General features: G+C 41.2%; 1 protein-coding gene across 8 annotated transcripts in view; it reads left to right on the forward strand.

Annotated features, from left to right (window-relative positions):
- The window catches only part of CNOT4 (CCR4-NOT transcription complex subunit 4), a 79,913-nt gene that overhangs the window by 3,269 nt on the left and 59,787 nt on the right, over positions 1-16,857 (forward strand). For all 8 annotated transcript variants that reach the window (XM_026694350.2, XM_026694322.2, XM_026694344.2 and 5 more), the window contains exon 2: positions 14,190-14,447. In XM_026694350.2, the coding sequence (XP_026550135.1) occupies positions 14,274-14,447 (174 nt within the window). In that variant the 5' untranslated portion in view covers positions 14,190-14,273. The remainder of the gene's footprint in view (positions 1-14,189; positions 14,448-16,857) is intronic.

Below are 16,857 nucleotides of genomic sequence, written 5' to 3' on the forward strand. Positions count from 1 at the left end.
GGATTCCAAGATCCTCACAGTTACTGCTATTGAGTCAGGTTTCACCTAATCTGTACCTGTACATTTGATTTTCCTTGCCTAAATGTAGAACTTATTTTTCTTACTGAATTTCATTTTGTTAGATATGGCCTTGTTATTCAGATCTGTCAAGATCCTTCTGTATCTTGAGCCTATCTTCTGGAGTATTGACTGTTCCTTCCAGCTTGGTGTCATCTCATTTTGATAAGTTCCTCTTCTATCCCATTGTCTAAACCATTTATGAAGATATTGAAGAGTATTAGGCCTAAGACAGAGTCTTGAAGTACCCCTCTGCACTGGTGGTCCTCAATTTATGATTACAATTGAGTCTAAAACTTGTGTTGCTAAACAAGGAAGTTGTTAAGTAAATTTTGCCCCATTTTGCGATCTTTCTTGCCACAGTTATGTGAATCACTGAGGTTGTTAAGTTAATAACATGGTTAAGTGAATCTGTCTTTCTCATTGATTTTGGAGATCACACCCTGTGACATTGCAGCCATCCTAAATGTGAACGAGTTGCTAAATACCTGGATTTTGATCACATTACTATAGGGATGATGCAACAGTCCTAAGTGTGAAAAACGGTCATAAGTCACTTTGTTCAATGCTGTTATAACTTTGAACAGTCACTAAATGAACTGGTGTAGGTCGAGGATTACATGTACTTCTCTCCATGTAGATGCGGTTTCATTAAAAAGACTACATGTTGAGTGTGGTTGGTCAGCCAGTTACGGATCCATCTAGTGTTGATGCTGTCTAACCCACATTTTTCTATCTTTCAAGTGGTAGATTATGGTCTACTGTATCAAATGCCTTACTGAAGTCCAAGCAAATTATATCTACAGCATTTCACAATTTTGTTTATATTGTCAAAGAACACAACAAAATTTGTCTGGCATGATCTGTTTTTGACAAATCTGTGTTAGTTTCTGGTTATGATTTTGCTTGCCTCGAGGTACTCATAGAAGAATACCTTTTCCAGAATCTTCTTAGATATTGATATCAGGCTGATGAGGCTGTAATTTCCTGAATCCATTCCCCCCCACCTTTTTTTGTGAAGATGGGAACCACATAAACTCTTTTCCAGTCATCTGATAGTTCCCCAGCGCTCCAGGGTCTTTGAAAGATCTGGTTCAGTGGTTCTTCTGTCAATTCCTTCAGAATCTTGGGGAATCTTGGGTGTTAGTGGTCCTGGTGATTTGAACTTGTCTAGATTGGATAGGTGTTCACTTACTATTTTCTTGCTTACTTTCACTTGCATTCCTATTCTCCATTTTATGGTATATATTTTTAATCAGTTGGATTGTTTTTTTCTTTTTGTGTAAAGACAGATGCAAAAAATGAGTTAAGCAATTCTGCTTTCTCCTTGCTGCTTGTTACCACCGTGCCATTTTCTCCCATCAATGGGCCAATAGTTCCCTTGGTTTTTTTCTTATTTTTTATGTTTTGTTTTTACAAAAAACCTTTTTTGTTATTTTTGACATATGTCTCAAACCTTAGTTCATTTTGAGCCTTAACTTTCCTGACTTCATCTTTGCAGGTTCTGGCTATTTGCTGATATTCTGCCTTAGTTATGTGTCCCTTTTTCTACTTTATATATTGTCCTTTTTATCTTTCAGTTTATCAGGGAGTTCTTTGTGCAGATCTCTTATTTATTCTTCTTCATTGGAATTGTGCTAGACTGGGTTTTTATTATCTCATTTTTCAAAATTTCCCAAGCTTCTTGGGTTATTTTCCCTTTGAAGATTTTCATCCATGGAATCCTTCCCAAGTTTTATCGTAAGTCTATTGAAATCAGTTATTTTAAAGTCCAATATTTTTTTATATTCCTTGTGCTTGCATAATTCTGAATTACAATATTGCATGGTCACTCCCCCCCATCTCTCTTAGTGAGAGTTAAGGTGAGTATGGCTGACTCTCCAGTTCCTTTCTCTACATTTTGGGGGACAAGTTATCTGCTATATTTTCCAGGAATCTGTTTGATTTTCTATTATGAGTTCCTCAGAATGTAATTACTCCTTTACTTTGAAAGGAATAGTAGAAGTTTATTTATCTTATAAATATTTTGCTTGAAATAGAGCATATATGTCTTTATTGAACAATTGTCCATTTAGATTTATTATTTGGTTAAAAAAGGTTTATAATTGTTTTCACTATCCAGTCCTTTACTTATGAGCACAGTTGGGACCAGAAACTTCCATCATTAAGCAGTGTGATTGTTAAGTGTTGCATCATATGACCACACCCATTTTACACCCTTTTTTGCTGCAGTTGTTAAGCGAATCACTCCAATAAGTATGACATCATATGACTGCAACTTGAGACTTTCCCTGCCAGTTTCCTCATTCACTCTGCTTGCCAGAAGCTGACCGGGAAGATCACAAATGTCCAAGGTGACATGACCTGGGTCATTGCAACTGTCATAAATGTGAACTGATTGCCAAATGCCTAATCAGGCAAGGAAGCTGTGATGGTTGTAATTCTGAAAACCTGTACTAAATAATTTTTTCATCACATTGTAACTCTGTACAGTTACTAAAGGAATGGTCATAGGTTGAGGACTACCTGTACAAGTCTTTGTATCACGCTCTACATTTGGTTCATTAGGAAATTTACAGTCACGGCATCTCCTTCAGAACAGATCTTGTCCTCTTAAGCCCAACCCCCAGATCATGGCCTGTTCAGACACAGGCAGCGGGCAAGCGTGTATGTGAAGCTCCCCTCATTTGAGCAGCAGCCGATTGCCCGTGCACATGAAACTCTTCTCACGCGAGCGGCGGTCATCTTGCCCTCGCGCACAAAGCCCCCCCCTTGCCATGCAGTGGATGCAATAATATGTACCCTGATCCATGTTCAGTGTGTTGATGATGAGCTTTTTCTCACCTGTGATCCAGCTTGTCTCCCAGCTGACTTTTATATCCAAAGTTTAACTAAACCAGTAGACTCTTTAAGATTTGTAATAACATAAGACCACTAATAGGCAATTATGTCAACAGTAATGTCAGTATTAAGAGTAGAATTAAAAGTGGAATCACCAGCCACTAACATCCAGTAAAGAGTTTCTGAATTCTTCAGATTGCTTAAGTGTCTTAGAGAGAACCACTTGATGGTGTCTTCTACCCTAAATAGATGAAATGGCTATAACTCCAAACTCTTTTAAAAAGCAATGCCTAAATAATAATTGGGTGGTAATAAATTCCTCTACTTCCACATCCACTTTAGATGGTACAAGAATAGGAAATCAGTTTTACCTATCAGGATTTTACCATTAGTCATGGCGTAATCGGTCTAGAAAATTAGTAATCAAACAAAAATATTGAATACTTTTTAAACTCACACAATTTATTGAGAAGTTTGACCTACTGTAGAGTAATTGCACTACTAGTCTCCACATTATTCTTGAGATATTTGTTTTTTACTGAAGATTTCCATGTATATGGATCGTAATTTAGATTTATGGTATACATTATAATTTTTTTAAACAATATTAGGAACTATATTTGTTTTATTTAAAACAGTGAAGTATTCAGGAGGAACTGATAAAAGGCAATTTCATATCATTCTATAATTGTGATGTGTCTTTTCTGGTTTGGAGTTAGACATGTGTAGATGTAATAAATAGTTAAGGGTTATAGATTGTAATCAAAATGTTGAGTTGTTCACAGCAACATTGGTAATAAGAGTACCTTTTTGAGATTTATTCATTTGCTGGCTTTAATCCTTCTTGACGGACTTTTATCTTTTAACAGTCAATTACATTTGACTAAATTTTGATTTAGGCTTTTGCAGAGTAAGACAATGTAGAGCTGGAGAAAGAATAGTGAATGAAGCTAGAAGATCTGGCTGTATCATTCCTGTTTTGTTTTGGATATACTTCACAATTCTATTCAAGATGCTAAATGATCTGAGACTTTGGCTTTGGTACTTATCTGGTGTTTTCAACTAGATCCTTCAAATTTGGGCAATATAATTCTAGTTCAGGGATGAGGCTTTCTGCAGAATAGAATTTAATCTATGAAATGTACCAGGTTTATTAGAAAACATCGTTGGCTAATATAAGATTATAACTATACTGGTAGATTTCTGAAAATTATATTATTTTATATTTTGTATATTTAAAAATTTATAAACAATTATTAGATGTATATTTAAATATATAAAATATAAAATATCTAATATGTTTGGGTTTTGTAATACTATATTTTATAATATATTTTAAAGATTATATAAGACCTTACAAGTTTTTTTCCCCCATCATGGTCTGAATGGATACTGTTGGAAGATGGTTTTTAGTATGTTGAGATTTGCTGTTCTTGATTGAATTATAGAAGAGCCTCTCAAGATCATCTCCTGAGTGGGCCAATCAGAGTGGTTTACCATCTGGTTCATGCAGCTTATATTTTATCCTGAGCTGTCAGTGTGTCTGGGAAAGTATGAGAGGCTTCAGAGGCCCTTTCCTTTATTTGGACATAGAGAGCTGGTCTTGGGGGATTGGAGCCAACAGTGGTGGTGGTTAGATTGGAGGCTATGGCGCTGGAAGCTGGATTGTTGGGCTACTCGTTTAAGGATCTACTGCTTTGTACAGGACATATTCTGGTTGTTTGGCAGAGACTGGTAACATGGCAGTAGGAAGGGCGCCAGCACTGATGATGAACAAGCTTCTATCAGTTTGCAAAGAAGATGGAGCTACAAAGTGAGCTGGATGGTATTATCAGGTATTAGAAGAGATCTACTTATTCATCAGGGTCATGGGGGGGTTATGTTTTCATTGTAGCAGATACAATACTGCATTGGGATGGCTGTGGCTGTGCAATTCCTTTCCCCCATGTGATTGGATAACCATTTTACCTCTGTCCGGCTAGAGTTGGAAGACATTGAAAAAGTCACCTCTGTATGAGTTCATTTAATGATAGTGACTGGGATTTAAGAAGATCTTACTGAGAGGATTGGATTGAGAATCAGACTTGATTTAATAGACTTAGTGGGCTTCTGATTGTGACTGATTCTGTCTATCCTCACAGTGAGAGCTGGAAAGGAGAAGCTTGAAATCATTTAATTGTATGATTAGGTGCCTCAACAAGAGGTCTGATTGAAGGCATTGGAGGATTTGTATGTGGATTCTTGATTGTCCAGATGTGTTGAGTGTTGTGCAGAAGTGCCCCTGGTATTAGGGTACCACTCAGTTGACTGGTTATAGATTGTGTCAGGTGAGGCGCTGTGCGTTAGAATATGGACCTCTATGGACAGGGAAGGCTGGAGGGCTCTGAAGAAATGAGGGCAGGCTATAAGATTTCAATACCGATGAGTAGGGGAAAATATGATGGTAGATAGAAGGTGGGCCACCCACAGGACAATCTATATATTGTGCTGTTCCAGCCTTCTGAACTTGCTCCCAAGCCACATTTCAAGACCCTGGCTGGTTGTCAGCTACTGCTGGTGAGTGCCAGATCAAGCCACCCTTATTCATGATTTAATTGTTGATGAAAAAGTTGATCTGGGGTGCATTATCAAGAACTGGCTAGGCCAAGAGGAAAAGTTCCCCTCTCTGAGATCTGTTTGACTGGTTTCCAGGTATGGCACCAGACAAGATCCCAGGATAGAGGAGATGGGGTGGTGTTGGTCATGTGAAATATTTGGAGGGATCCATGAATCCTGCTCTTTAGATTGCCAGATGTAGGACACTTATTAAGTTGGGTGCCAAGTGAGATCAGTTAGGATTGTTGCTATTGGAGCAGACCCCCTGCTGCATAGCTACCTTCTTAACTCACCAGTGGCTGGGCTGGTGATGGAGCTCTCTGGGATTATATCTTGGAGGATTTTAATTTGCACAGGGTAAAAGAATTCATGGATGCCATTACAAGAGCATATCCCAAGTTATCCATGTAACTTAATAATGGTAATACACCTGACCTATTTGTTTGTTTGTTTTTAATTGTGACTTGGTCCCTCCTTTGCGAGTATAATACTGAGGCTCATCTATAGCAGAGGTCGCCAACCGGTGGTCCGTGAGAAAATGTTGGTGGTCCGCAGCCACCCGTGTCTGCAACGGGTGATACCGCCAGCGGAGTGACTGATGCATGCAGGGAAGGAGGGTAGCGCACGGGAGATTGCAGCATTGGAGCCCTTCATGGGTGTTCCCTGGCCTGCGAGGAGAGGGCGCAATCTCCCACGCCCCTCTCCTCGGGAGCTGCAAACCGCTTTCTGCCCCTCTGGCAGCTGCCAAGCCTCCTCCCACTGTGCTTCTCTTCGTCCTCACCAGAAGTGCTCACACGCCCAGCAGGAAGGAGGAGGCTTGGCGGGTGCCAGAGGGGCAGTATTTAAAAATACAAACACGGTAAAAAGCAATAAGACACCAAAAATATCCAGATTAAATATACATAGGAACAAGCAGAGTTGAGTTCTAGTTTAGAAGAGATAGAATCTTCTCCATTCCAAGTAATATGGGATACATTTGGATCCCTCAGAAGTTAGTAGGTGAGAGAGTAAAGATCGAAAATAGATTTGACAGGTATGTTATGTGTATCTGTGATAGTCACATTGCAGTCCTGATGGTGGTATTGTGATTTGAAGGACATTAGGAATAAATATAAATTAGTAAAATCTTCCCAAAATGTTTAGCACCAGAATATTTTGATAGATTTCTAGCTGCTGGATATCACAAACGGTGTCATGCCCCTGGTGGAGACTGACTCTGAGGGAGAGGAGGAACAGCCGACAGGGAGTGGAAGTGTGGGTCCGGAGGTTGTGGAGGAGGCTGGGGAAGGGCAGAGGCTGGCTGAGCAGTCAGAGGAGGATCCAGGCCCATCCCCTATCCATCCTAGGGCACGCAGGGAGGAGAGGATAAGGGAGAGACGTGGTCTACTCAGGAGGAGAGGGTCTTGATCCTCTTCATGGGCTGCAGCTGTGACAACTGAATAAGAGTACGGACCTGCGTATGGGCGAACGCTGGAAACAAAGTGTTGAAATATTTATAGTTGATGGTTCCTCTCGAGTTTGGCGTCCTTCCCAGTGTGTGTTATCTGTGGATGTCCTCCAGCCCTTATCTTGCCTGGTTTGTGTTACTTTTTCCCTTCTTCTTGTAACTGTTTGTGTGGGAGTTTTTTGGCTTCCATCAAGAATATTTGGAGCTTGGAAGCAAAGTGAAGGAATAAAAGGGGCTTCATCTGTTTTCTGTGACTGTGTTTGTTTTGTATCCCACCCTGGGTCATCACAAACAGTTTGTTTTAGAGTTAGGAATTAGATTGCAAATATATGGTCTTAAGAGGGCAGTGAAGTTATCCCAAACCCCAAAGAAGGCATCCAGGCCAAAATGTTTAATAGAAAAATGTAATAAGGAATTCGCCATTTCATCAGTTTAGTCCACCCACAAGTTGGTTTAGAACAGGGGTCCCAACCGCCGGTCCGCTGGACCGGGAGCGGTCCGCGGAACAAGTCTTACCGGGCCGCTGGTGTGCTGGCGCCGCCATCTTTTCTGGTAAAAGTGCTTCCGGTGAGCTTTTCCGGGTAGAAAGCTCACCGGAAGCACTTTTTCATCAAAGATGGCGGCGTTCGTGAGCTTTTCCGGGTAGAAAGCCATTTCTACCCGAAAAGCTCACCGAGCGCTGGCGCCATCATCTTTTGATGAAAAAAGCTTCCGTGAGGTCACCGGAAGCACTTTTCGTCAAAAAGATGGCGGCGCCCAGTTGATGCCGGTACCGGCTGCGGCGCCCAGCTGATGCCGGTACCGGGTCACAAGGCCAAAAAAGGTTGGGGATCACTGGTTTAGAAGACCAACAATCTCCATCATTGTAAGGTTTAGGTTGAGATAATATATTTATATTTTATTTCTGTCTCTAGAGATGAAAGAGATATATAGAAAAAAAAGAAACAAGAAGGCTCACTAAACTGGAGTTTGCTGCTAGAGAAGCAATAACCCCATCCATATATGTGCTCATAAATACCTGAATTGGGCCAGATGGGAATGGTGAGTTTCCAGAGTAAATGGAAGGCTAGAATATAGATACTGTATATTTTTGTCTTTAAGATTTATGAAGACACTAGCTGGATAACTGTGCTTCGCAATGAAACTATGTGATTGGGCTATGCAGGAGCCTGGGCTTTCCTCCTTTCCTTTCCTTTCCTTTCCTTTCCTTTCCTTTCCTTTCCTTTCCTTTCCTTTCCTTTCCTTTCCTTTCCTTTCCCCTCCCCTCCCCTCTCCTCTCCTCTCCTCTTTCCATTCCTTTCTATCTATCTATCTATCTATCTATCTATCTATCTATCTATCTATCTATCTATCTATCCAGCAAAAGTGTTATAAAATACAATCCGCCAACTGCTGTCCCAAAGGTGCTTTTTTTCAAGAGGCAACTGGACTTTCTGATTTTTCTTTGAAGAAGTTTTGCTTCTCATCCAAGGAGCTTCTCCAGCTCTGACTGGATGGTGGGTAATAAAAATACTACAGCTTTTGATGCCAAAGTAGCTTCCTGTTGAATCCATTTAGAGAGTTGTTGAGGCATCTTTGTAACTATCTTTGAAATCCTGTCAGATCTGGTCCGGATCTTGGAAACCTAATAAAAGAGAGGATAAAACTCTGGAGGAGGATAAAGATTCTAGGAAGGAACCTAGCAGACATATTCTGTGATTGTAGCAACTACCCTTCCATATACATGAAGACAGATTGTGATTGAGTGTTAGGTTGAGTGGAACAAATTGCCCAGCAAAGTCATAAGCTCCTCTCTTTTGGATGTGTTCATATGGGGCTAGATAGCAATCTGTATGGGATGCTCTTTTAGATTCCTGCAATGAGCAGAGGATTGGACGTAATGACCCAAATGAAATAAATTGTTTGCTTAAATGTGTGCTTTAATTTACATTGTATTATTCTCTATCCTGGAAAATTTTCTTCTAACCTAGCCAGAACAGAAGAGAGTGCAAATTAAATTAAGCCTTTTCTCCATTGGATATGGAGAGAATTACCGGATACCCAACAGTATATATAACACATATTATTAAAAAGAGAACTTCAGAAGAAATGATCTGTCAAAAAAGTACAGATTGATGATAGGAATGGCTGCTTCAAAGAAATAATTCGCTTAAAAGATGTAAACTTTTTTTTTTGTTGTGGATGTGAATTTTATTTAAAATGTTCTTTTTTTTTTGCAAGATAAGATGATTAAAATATTATACATTGAATAACGAGGTAATGCTATGGAACCCAAGCAGCATGACCAAGCAGCAGGCAGTTAGTTACACTGAGTTCTGACATGACTTTTCACATCTCTTCTAGCTCTTGATTCAGTTCTAAGTACTTCAGCTATCCTATTACTTTTCTTAAGAAAGTGGGAAAAAAATATTTTCTGCTATACCCTGTCCATGGTGCTGCGTCTTACTGTTCCTATATATGAATGGTTTTAACCAGCTTTTTCTTTTGCTATTGGAGAAGCAACTATTTCGTGAAGGGATTTTGTCATTTTGCTTAAGAACTAGTGGTAATGACACTTAATATTCAGTAAATAACACAAACACATTTCATGTCCAGGATGTACAATTTAGAGTATTTTAGTAATTATGCTGATTGGGATTGAAGTTCAGTTATATTAAAAAGATTATAGGCTCCTTAATCTCTAATCAAGTCAATATATAGATTACGTGTGTGTTTATTTGATTTTATTCCATGGTTCTTTAGAAATCTTAAATGTTTTTTGTGCCTGATAAGAAACAACTTCACAAAGAGCTAAGGTTAGTGAACCATTAGAGAACATGATTCTTATTAGGCATTGTTATGCAATTAACTATTAGTTTAAGTCAGAATCTGGTCGGAGTCTGACCATGTCAAAGACTATATAATTAAATGGATGCAGAATTTGAATATAGTAGATACGCAACAATGGGAATTTCAGTGAAAGAGTATTAAATCTACTTCAAATATTATGCTTTAACAAAATTAGTATAAAATGTTCTTTTGTTAGTATTTTAGTCTAGTTTTGATTGCTAACATGGGCAATTCATTTTCTAAAATATTTCAGAAATGTAATAATCAGGTTGTAATTATTTTTACATGTGGTAGCAATGGTACAAATGCTAACAGCTTTGGAAAATGGTTTATATTAGAATGGAACAAAATTTGAAAATTGAATTCCCATTGCAATCTTAGATATATTAAATGTTAGATTACATCAGGTAAATTTACTTAATTTCTGATATACTGAACAAGATTTTAGGTATTAATTTATGCCTGGTTAAGCTGAGTTTCAAGCAGAATAGGGATTTTTAATTCTTCAAAAATGATACAAGATAAGTGGTGGCGAACATATGGCACACACAGCCACTTCTGCCGGCACATGAGAGGTCGCCCGGAAGAGCCCCACTGCGCATGCACACAGCCAGCTGATTGTTGGGTATCTTCCGTACATGCACAGGGAGAGACGTATGCATGGTAGACGCGCGTGCATGCACAGAGGCATGCAGTATGGGCATTGGTAGAGGTTACCCTGAACGCCCTTTCTGTCTATGCTGCGAGAGAGCCCAGGATGGGTTGACTCCTTCCTATGATGTCATTTAGCTGAGTCTGTACTAAAATATAAAAGCCAGCCCCCGGGAGAGACCCCAGCTTTGGCGAAGATACTTGACAGACTGAAAGGTGTCTCTGAAAGCACAAAATGAATACAGAAATATGACTTACCTTCTCTGGACGAATCAAGGGAGGGGCTGGGCTCTCTCACGGCATAGACAGAAAGGGCATTCAGGGTAACCTCTACCAACGCCCATTCTCCTCCATGCTGCATCGAGAGCCCAGGATGGGACATACCAAAGCTCCAAGTAATCCGAGTAGTAATCCGAGTACCAAGTAATCCAAATAGTCCCAAGCTGTTTCTTCTTATTTCTTTTTTCACTTTCTCTTCCTGGGGTTTTACTATTTTGTTGCGATGTTTCAGTTAAGTTGTAACTTTTGGAAGTCTTGTTGAGATTTTGCTGTAAATTCTTTTTAATTCCAGGCAGTCTCCTCCCTTCCAGATCCTGCCCTTTTATTCTTTTTCTCTCCTTTCCTGTTTTCAAAAGCTTTTAATTATCCAGAAATCTTTATTATCCCTTTGACTTTTTATTTTCAGCATTAAATTCCTATTAATGTCAAAGTGGATTTTTTTCCAATTTCTTGCTTAAGTCGCTTAGCTGTCAGTATAGGAAGAGGAGAGAAAAAAAACAAATCCTTTCCCCTTTCTCTCTCCTTCGCAGCTTAGAAATCTTCTTAGGAAAAATGTTATTGTTTTTTTTTAACAGTTTCAATTCCAGGGTACCTTATTTGTTGCTTTTGCTGTTTGACCCGGTCAACCAAAACTTTCTCTTCTTATCTTCCTCCTGCACATTCTTTTCCGGTCGAGTTCTTCTTTGTGGTGGCCATTTCTCACCACCGCTACAACCGCTTCGGGAAAGGGATTAATGGCCAGCTGCGGAGGAGAGATGCGGCTCTCCTCAACCCTGCAGGCAGTCTCCCCCTTCTTCACCACCTCTATGGGGTGGCTTAGCCCTGAAATCAGCTGGCTCAGGGCGCTCCAGCAGCGAGCACGGATCGAAACCATACAGAGATGCGGTTTCGGTCTCTCGCTGAAGCAGCTCAAACTGGAGTCCCATTATGTGGGCATTCTTACTGTTTGGAGGCTGAATGGAGCCTTCAACTGAGTGAGGAAGCAATTCAAGGCCAGGTCCTTCACACCCTTCATACCTGCCACTTGGGCTGGATTGACAATGGGGAGGAGAAGAACGGCGAGGCTTTGTGCCTGCTGGCCTGTCAGGGAGCAGGTCAGGTGGGGCTGGCTTGCTGGTTGGGGAGGGGGGCAATCATTAGGTGGCTGCCGCTGCTTCAGTGGGGAGGATGAGGAGAAAAATGGCTCCTGCCCCCTTCCCCCACTGCCACCCCCAGCAGCTTAAATGATCCAACTAAAGCAGGGATTGCACGCTCTCTCTCTCTCTCTCTCTCTCTCTCTCTCTCTCTCTCTCTCTCTCTCTCTCTCTCTCTCTCTCTCATACAAACACACACACACAGTTTGGAAAGCCCTCCACGCCCCTCCCCATCTGCACTGGCAGTTGCAACGGTTCAGTGCCTGTCTGGCAGGGCGCTCAGGTAAGCCGGTGTGGGCCATGGGGAGCCTCTCCGCACCCCCCTGCCTTGCTTCATATTTCACTCCCCATTGCCTCGTTGCTCAGGCAGCTCCTGCCTCTCGCTTTGCTGCCAGCAGCTTGCCTGAAGATCTCTCTCTCTCTCTCTCTCTCTCTCTCTCTCTCTCTCTCTCTCTCTCTCTCTCTCTCTCTCTCTCACACACACACACACACACACACACACACACACACACACACAGTTTAGAGAGCCCCTACTTCCATCTCTCTCTCTCTCTCTCTCTCCATTTGCATGCAAGCTCCATGGTACAACAAGGTCTCATTAAGTAGTTAAGTGGAAAGTAGTTTGGGGGAGGGGGGAGTGCCAAACACTGAGAATGAAAGTTTTTGGCAGGTTTTTCAGCAGCCGTCAAGATGGCACCACTATCTATTGAGAGGAATTGCGGGAGAACAGGGAGGGCAGTGGTGGTGGCACTGCTGAAATGAAAGGCAGAAGCCTGCAGGCCACGCTCTTCCAAGCATAGAGAGCCGACTCCTATGCCGTCGGTGGAAGAGGAGGAAGAAGAAGTGGCACTGTTGGCTGCAGCCATGCAAGCCAAGGTGGCAGATTCACCATCCTGGCCCTCTTCATCAGGTGCTTCTGCTTCCCAGGGGTTCATTGGCAGCAGAAGCGCCTTATCCTTTTTACGTGCCTGTTAGGAATGTCCAGTGCAGGGTAAGAGGCGCGCCAGCCAGGAAACGGTTGCGCTCCCTTGGTAGAAGTGGGGGAGGGGGCTGCGCTGGCTTGTTCTTGGTGGTGGGCTGGGGGGGACACGCTTCATTGACACTCTTCAGTTTCTGGCGTGCGCGTGCCCACTGGCCAACTGGTCTTCACATGTGCATGCATGCCAGAAACCGGAAGACCAGTTGGCTGGCTGCTCTTCTGGTTTCCGGCATGCGCACTCCCGTTTCATCACTCAGTACCAAAAAGGTTCGCCAACACTGCCTTAGGTTATATTTAGGTTCTAGGAAAGCTGATCTGCTAGCATAGCCATAGGTATTTCTGTCCCTTATATGCCCAACCTAAAACCTAAGTAAAAAAAGATTTAGATAATCCACTTCTTCTAGGCCATTCTGTAACTGAATTCCTTCTTAAATTTTCCTAAACTTAATTCAATCTAGTGGTGCGCGATATTTGACTACTAGGAGTGCTTTGCATTTAGTGCTGGGTACCCTCTCTGTACCTTTCAGATGCTCCTTTAAAAGACATCCTTGCATGGCCACTGCATTTCTTCAGCTTTCAGAGCTACCATGGGAGTCCAGAAGAAGGCATAGCATAAGGCGCAGTTGACAAAAAGACCATATTAATGATGGATCAGAAGCATCCTTATCTGCTTTTCATCTAAATACTATACACTATTAATTAAATCCAGTCCTCCACTTCTCTGGATGTATTAATTCTCCATGGGATCACACTATGAGATCACACTTTCTCTTCTCTTACTTTCACAGATAAAATATTTTCCATTCGTTAATTCATACAGATCACTGTTAATTCTTGTCGCATTCCAAGTGCAATCTTCCAAATGCCATGGTCAGGGGTTCCTGGATATTGGTTTCTATCACATATCATTGTTTTAATCGATTGAAGTTTCCCATAATACAGGGATGCACAACTACTTTCCCCAGTGGTCCATATGTGAATGCAACTGTTGTGGAGGGCCAAACCAATCACTGCAACATTTCCTTTAGGCTTTCTGTTTCAAACCTGGAAAGAGTTCTTTTGCTATCTTATTGTGATCATCAAGATACAGAATACAACCACATTGCCAATATATAAGCAGTAGAAAGGCAGGTTGATGGTTTATGTAGTTTGAGTTGGTTTAACAATGACATTCAGTTTACCTGCTGCTGTTTCCAACAATTAATTAAAAGCTTGTAAGAGATACATCCAAAATTAAGTATGGAGATTGGGTAATTATATTATGAAGGACTTCTATCAGAAAATAATAAAGATGTATAATTCCAATAAATAAAAGTAATGATTGCATCCCAGTATATATTTAAATACTAATTCATTTATGTTTATTTTTCTTTTACAGATCTTTGAATATCTTCATTTTTTTCTGGGCTGATCTTATTACTCCCTTAAGTTATTACATATATTTGCTGCTCTGTGAGAAGAGATGTCTCGCAGCCCAGATGCAAAGGAAGACCCTGTTGAATGCCCCCTTTGCATGGAGCCTCTGGAGATTGATGACATAAACTTCTTCCCTTGCACCTGTGGTTACCAGATCTGTCGCTTCTGTTGGCATCGTATTCGCACAGATGAGAATGGACTTTGTCCTGCTTGTAGAAAGGTACCTGTCTTAAGTTCATCAGAAATATTTTGTTTGATAATACAATCTCAGAATGAAATATTGCTTCAATTGAATGTAAATTTCTTCCTAAAAAATTGGGGATGGATAAAGGGTAAACAAAGAAAAACATACAAGTGCTTTATATAAATGTAAAGTTATCTCACAATGTAATTTGTGGCTAATGCAGTATTTCCTTTGATGTGTAGATAGTCCTTGATTTACAATTGTTCATTTAACAAGGATCTAGAAGTACAATTTCTGGAAAGAGTGATATAAGGCCTGCAAAGCAGTTCTGACCATCACCATCCCTATAGTCATCACCAAACACTGCATCACTATCCTTATAGTATTTGGCAACCTGTTCACACTTACAGCTGGTTGGCAAAAGTCCCACGATCACATGATCACAGTTTGCAAACTTCTCTGCTATCTTTGCTTGAAAGTCAAGAGCAGCAGCCCCCAACCTTTTGGACACCAGGGACTGGTTCCATGGAGAGAGGTTTTTCTGCAGATCGGAGGGGGGTGTGATTTCACATTCTGCCTGCATCCCGCGTATGGGGCTTTGCTTGTTTACATGGCCCAGTTTCTGGCATGCTGTGGCCTGGTGTCAGTCCATGGATCGGGGGTTGGGGACCCCAGGTCAAAAGAGAAGCTAGCAGGGAACATTGCAAAGTGCTGTCACTTGCTGACAAAATGCCTCTCCTCTCTGAGGTCTGGCTATAAGAGCTGCCTCTCATGAGAAGCTGAACTGCTTTGGTGGAGTGCAGAAATACTGAAGATTTTCGCTCCATTCCTGCACCAAAGCACCAAAGAAGTTCCTTTCCATTCATGGAGGGGAGCTGAATTCCTTCGGCAGGGCAGGCTCTTTTAGCCAGCACCGGAGACAAGAGGGAGCCAAAATCCAAGCAGAGAGCAGAGTCGGCCACTAAGATAAGGAACATAAGGATGCCTCAGGTGGGTAGGGAGAGGCCTAGTGCAGACTATGCATGAAGTGTCCCTTTGCTCAGGGGCTGACAATTCTACTTGGATTTCAGTAGGGAGGATTTTCAGCTTCTGCACAGAACCTCCACCCCACTCTCCTTACCTGAAACAACCCATGAGATTGCTTAACAACCACAGTTGGGAGTGTGAATATTGGGGTTGTTGAGAGAGGTAGTCACATGGGCACTCACACATTTTATAATAACTGGTCCTTATTGTGGTTGCAAGTTGAAGACTACTTGTAAAGTGGCAAAGGTTGTTCTTGGTTAGTTCCTTCCTATGCAAGCTGATAACTATACATTACTTTATATATTTCATCAATTTTTTGTGTGTTTTGTGATTATTTTGAACTGAAATATTTTCAACTGAAATAATATGTTCTGCAATGATGTTTATGTCATCAGGAATGTATACCTTATTTTTCTTAATGACATACTTCATGAAACCTTGAAGCAAAGTAATTAGTTTGCTGCTTCCTATACTATCAAAAATCACCTAGATCAGAGGTCTGTAACCTTAAACACTCAAAGAGCTATTTGGACCCGTTTCCCACAGAAAAGAAAACACCTTCACTCCCATGTTCAGTCTTCAGTCACATGACCCGCCCAGCCACGCCTACCCAGGTTTTCTGGCCCTGTTTTTCCTTTTTGAAAACTGTTAGTTCATATACTTCCATGTTTTAGTGATGCTGCAATATTTCATAGCTTTTCCTTAATGTGTATCTTTTTCAAAATGTATTATAATTTGGCTGATAACTAACTGGTGCATTGACTTTGAATGCTTCTGACGACACAGGTGTTTATACTTAACAATGGGTCACTTTTCATGCACAACTAATAGATAAAGAAGGCTAAATGTTGTGTTTCATGAGATTGAAACAGTGCCATGCTTTCTTTAAATACTACAGTATATAACTGCAAATTACCGTGTTTCTCATATAATAAGGCCGGGTCTTATTTTTTTTTTGAGCCCCGAAAAAATGGCTAGGCCGTCTTTTCGGGGGTGACTTAATCCCCCCCCTTGCATCTTTGGGCGGGCGGGTAGCGATGGCTTGGATGTTGACCTCAGCGTTGGTGGGGCACTTCATATTGGGGTCAACGCAGGCAGCACCATATCCGGGTATGCAACAAAAGTACTTCCTAATGGCAAGCCCCCCCACCATTCCCCCCCCCCCCATTTCGCATGTTTTAATATAGGCCTTAATTTGGGGGGAGGGGCTTAATTTCATTTCATGCCTATAAAACATGCTGGGACTTCCTATTGGGGGAGGCCATATTGTTGGAGAAACAGGGTAGCAAGCATATTGGCTAGGGCCACTTGGGACGATATCCCTTGCTTTGTTCCACTTATCATTTGTGTTTCTGCCACTACTGATTGAATTTCTTCAAGTTATGTTATTTGATTAGAATGTCAATTACTACTTGCTCTA

Source organism: Notechis scutatus, chromosome 6 (genome assembly GCF_049901735.1).
Source record: "Notechis scutatus isolate UNSWTSFEM ecotype Mainland chromosome 6, rNotScu1.2, whole genome shotgun sequence".
Taxonomy (NCBI): Eukaryota; Metazoa; Chordata; class Lepidosauria; order Squamata; family Elapidae; genus Notechis; species Notechis scutatus.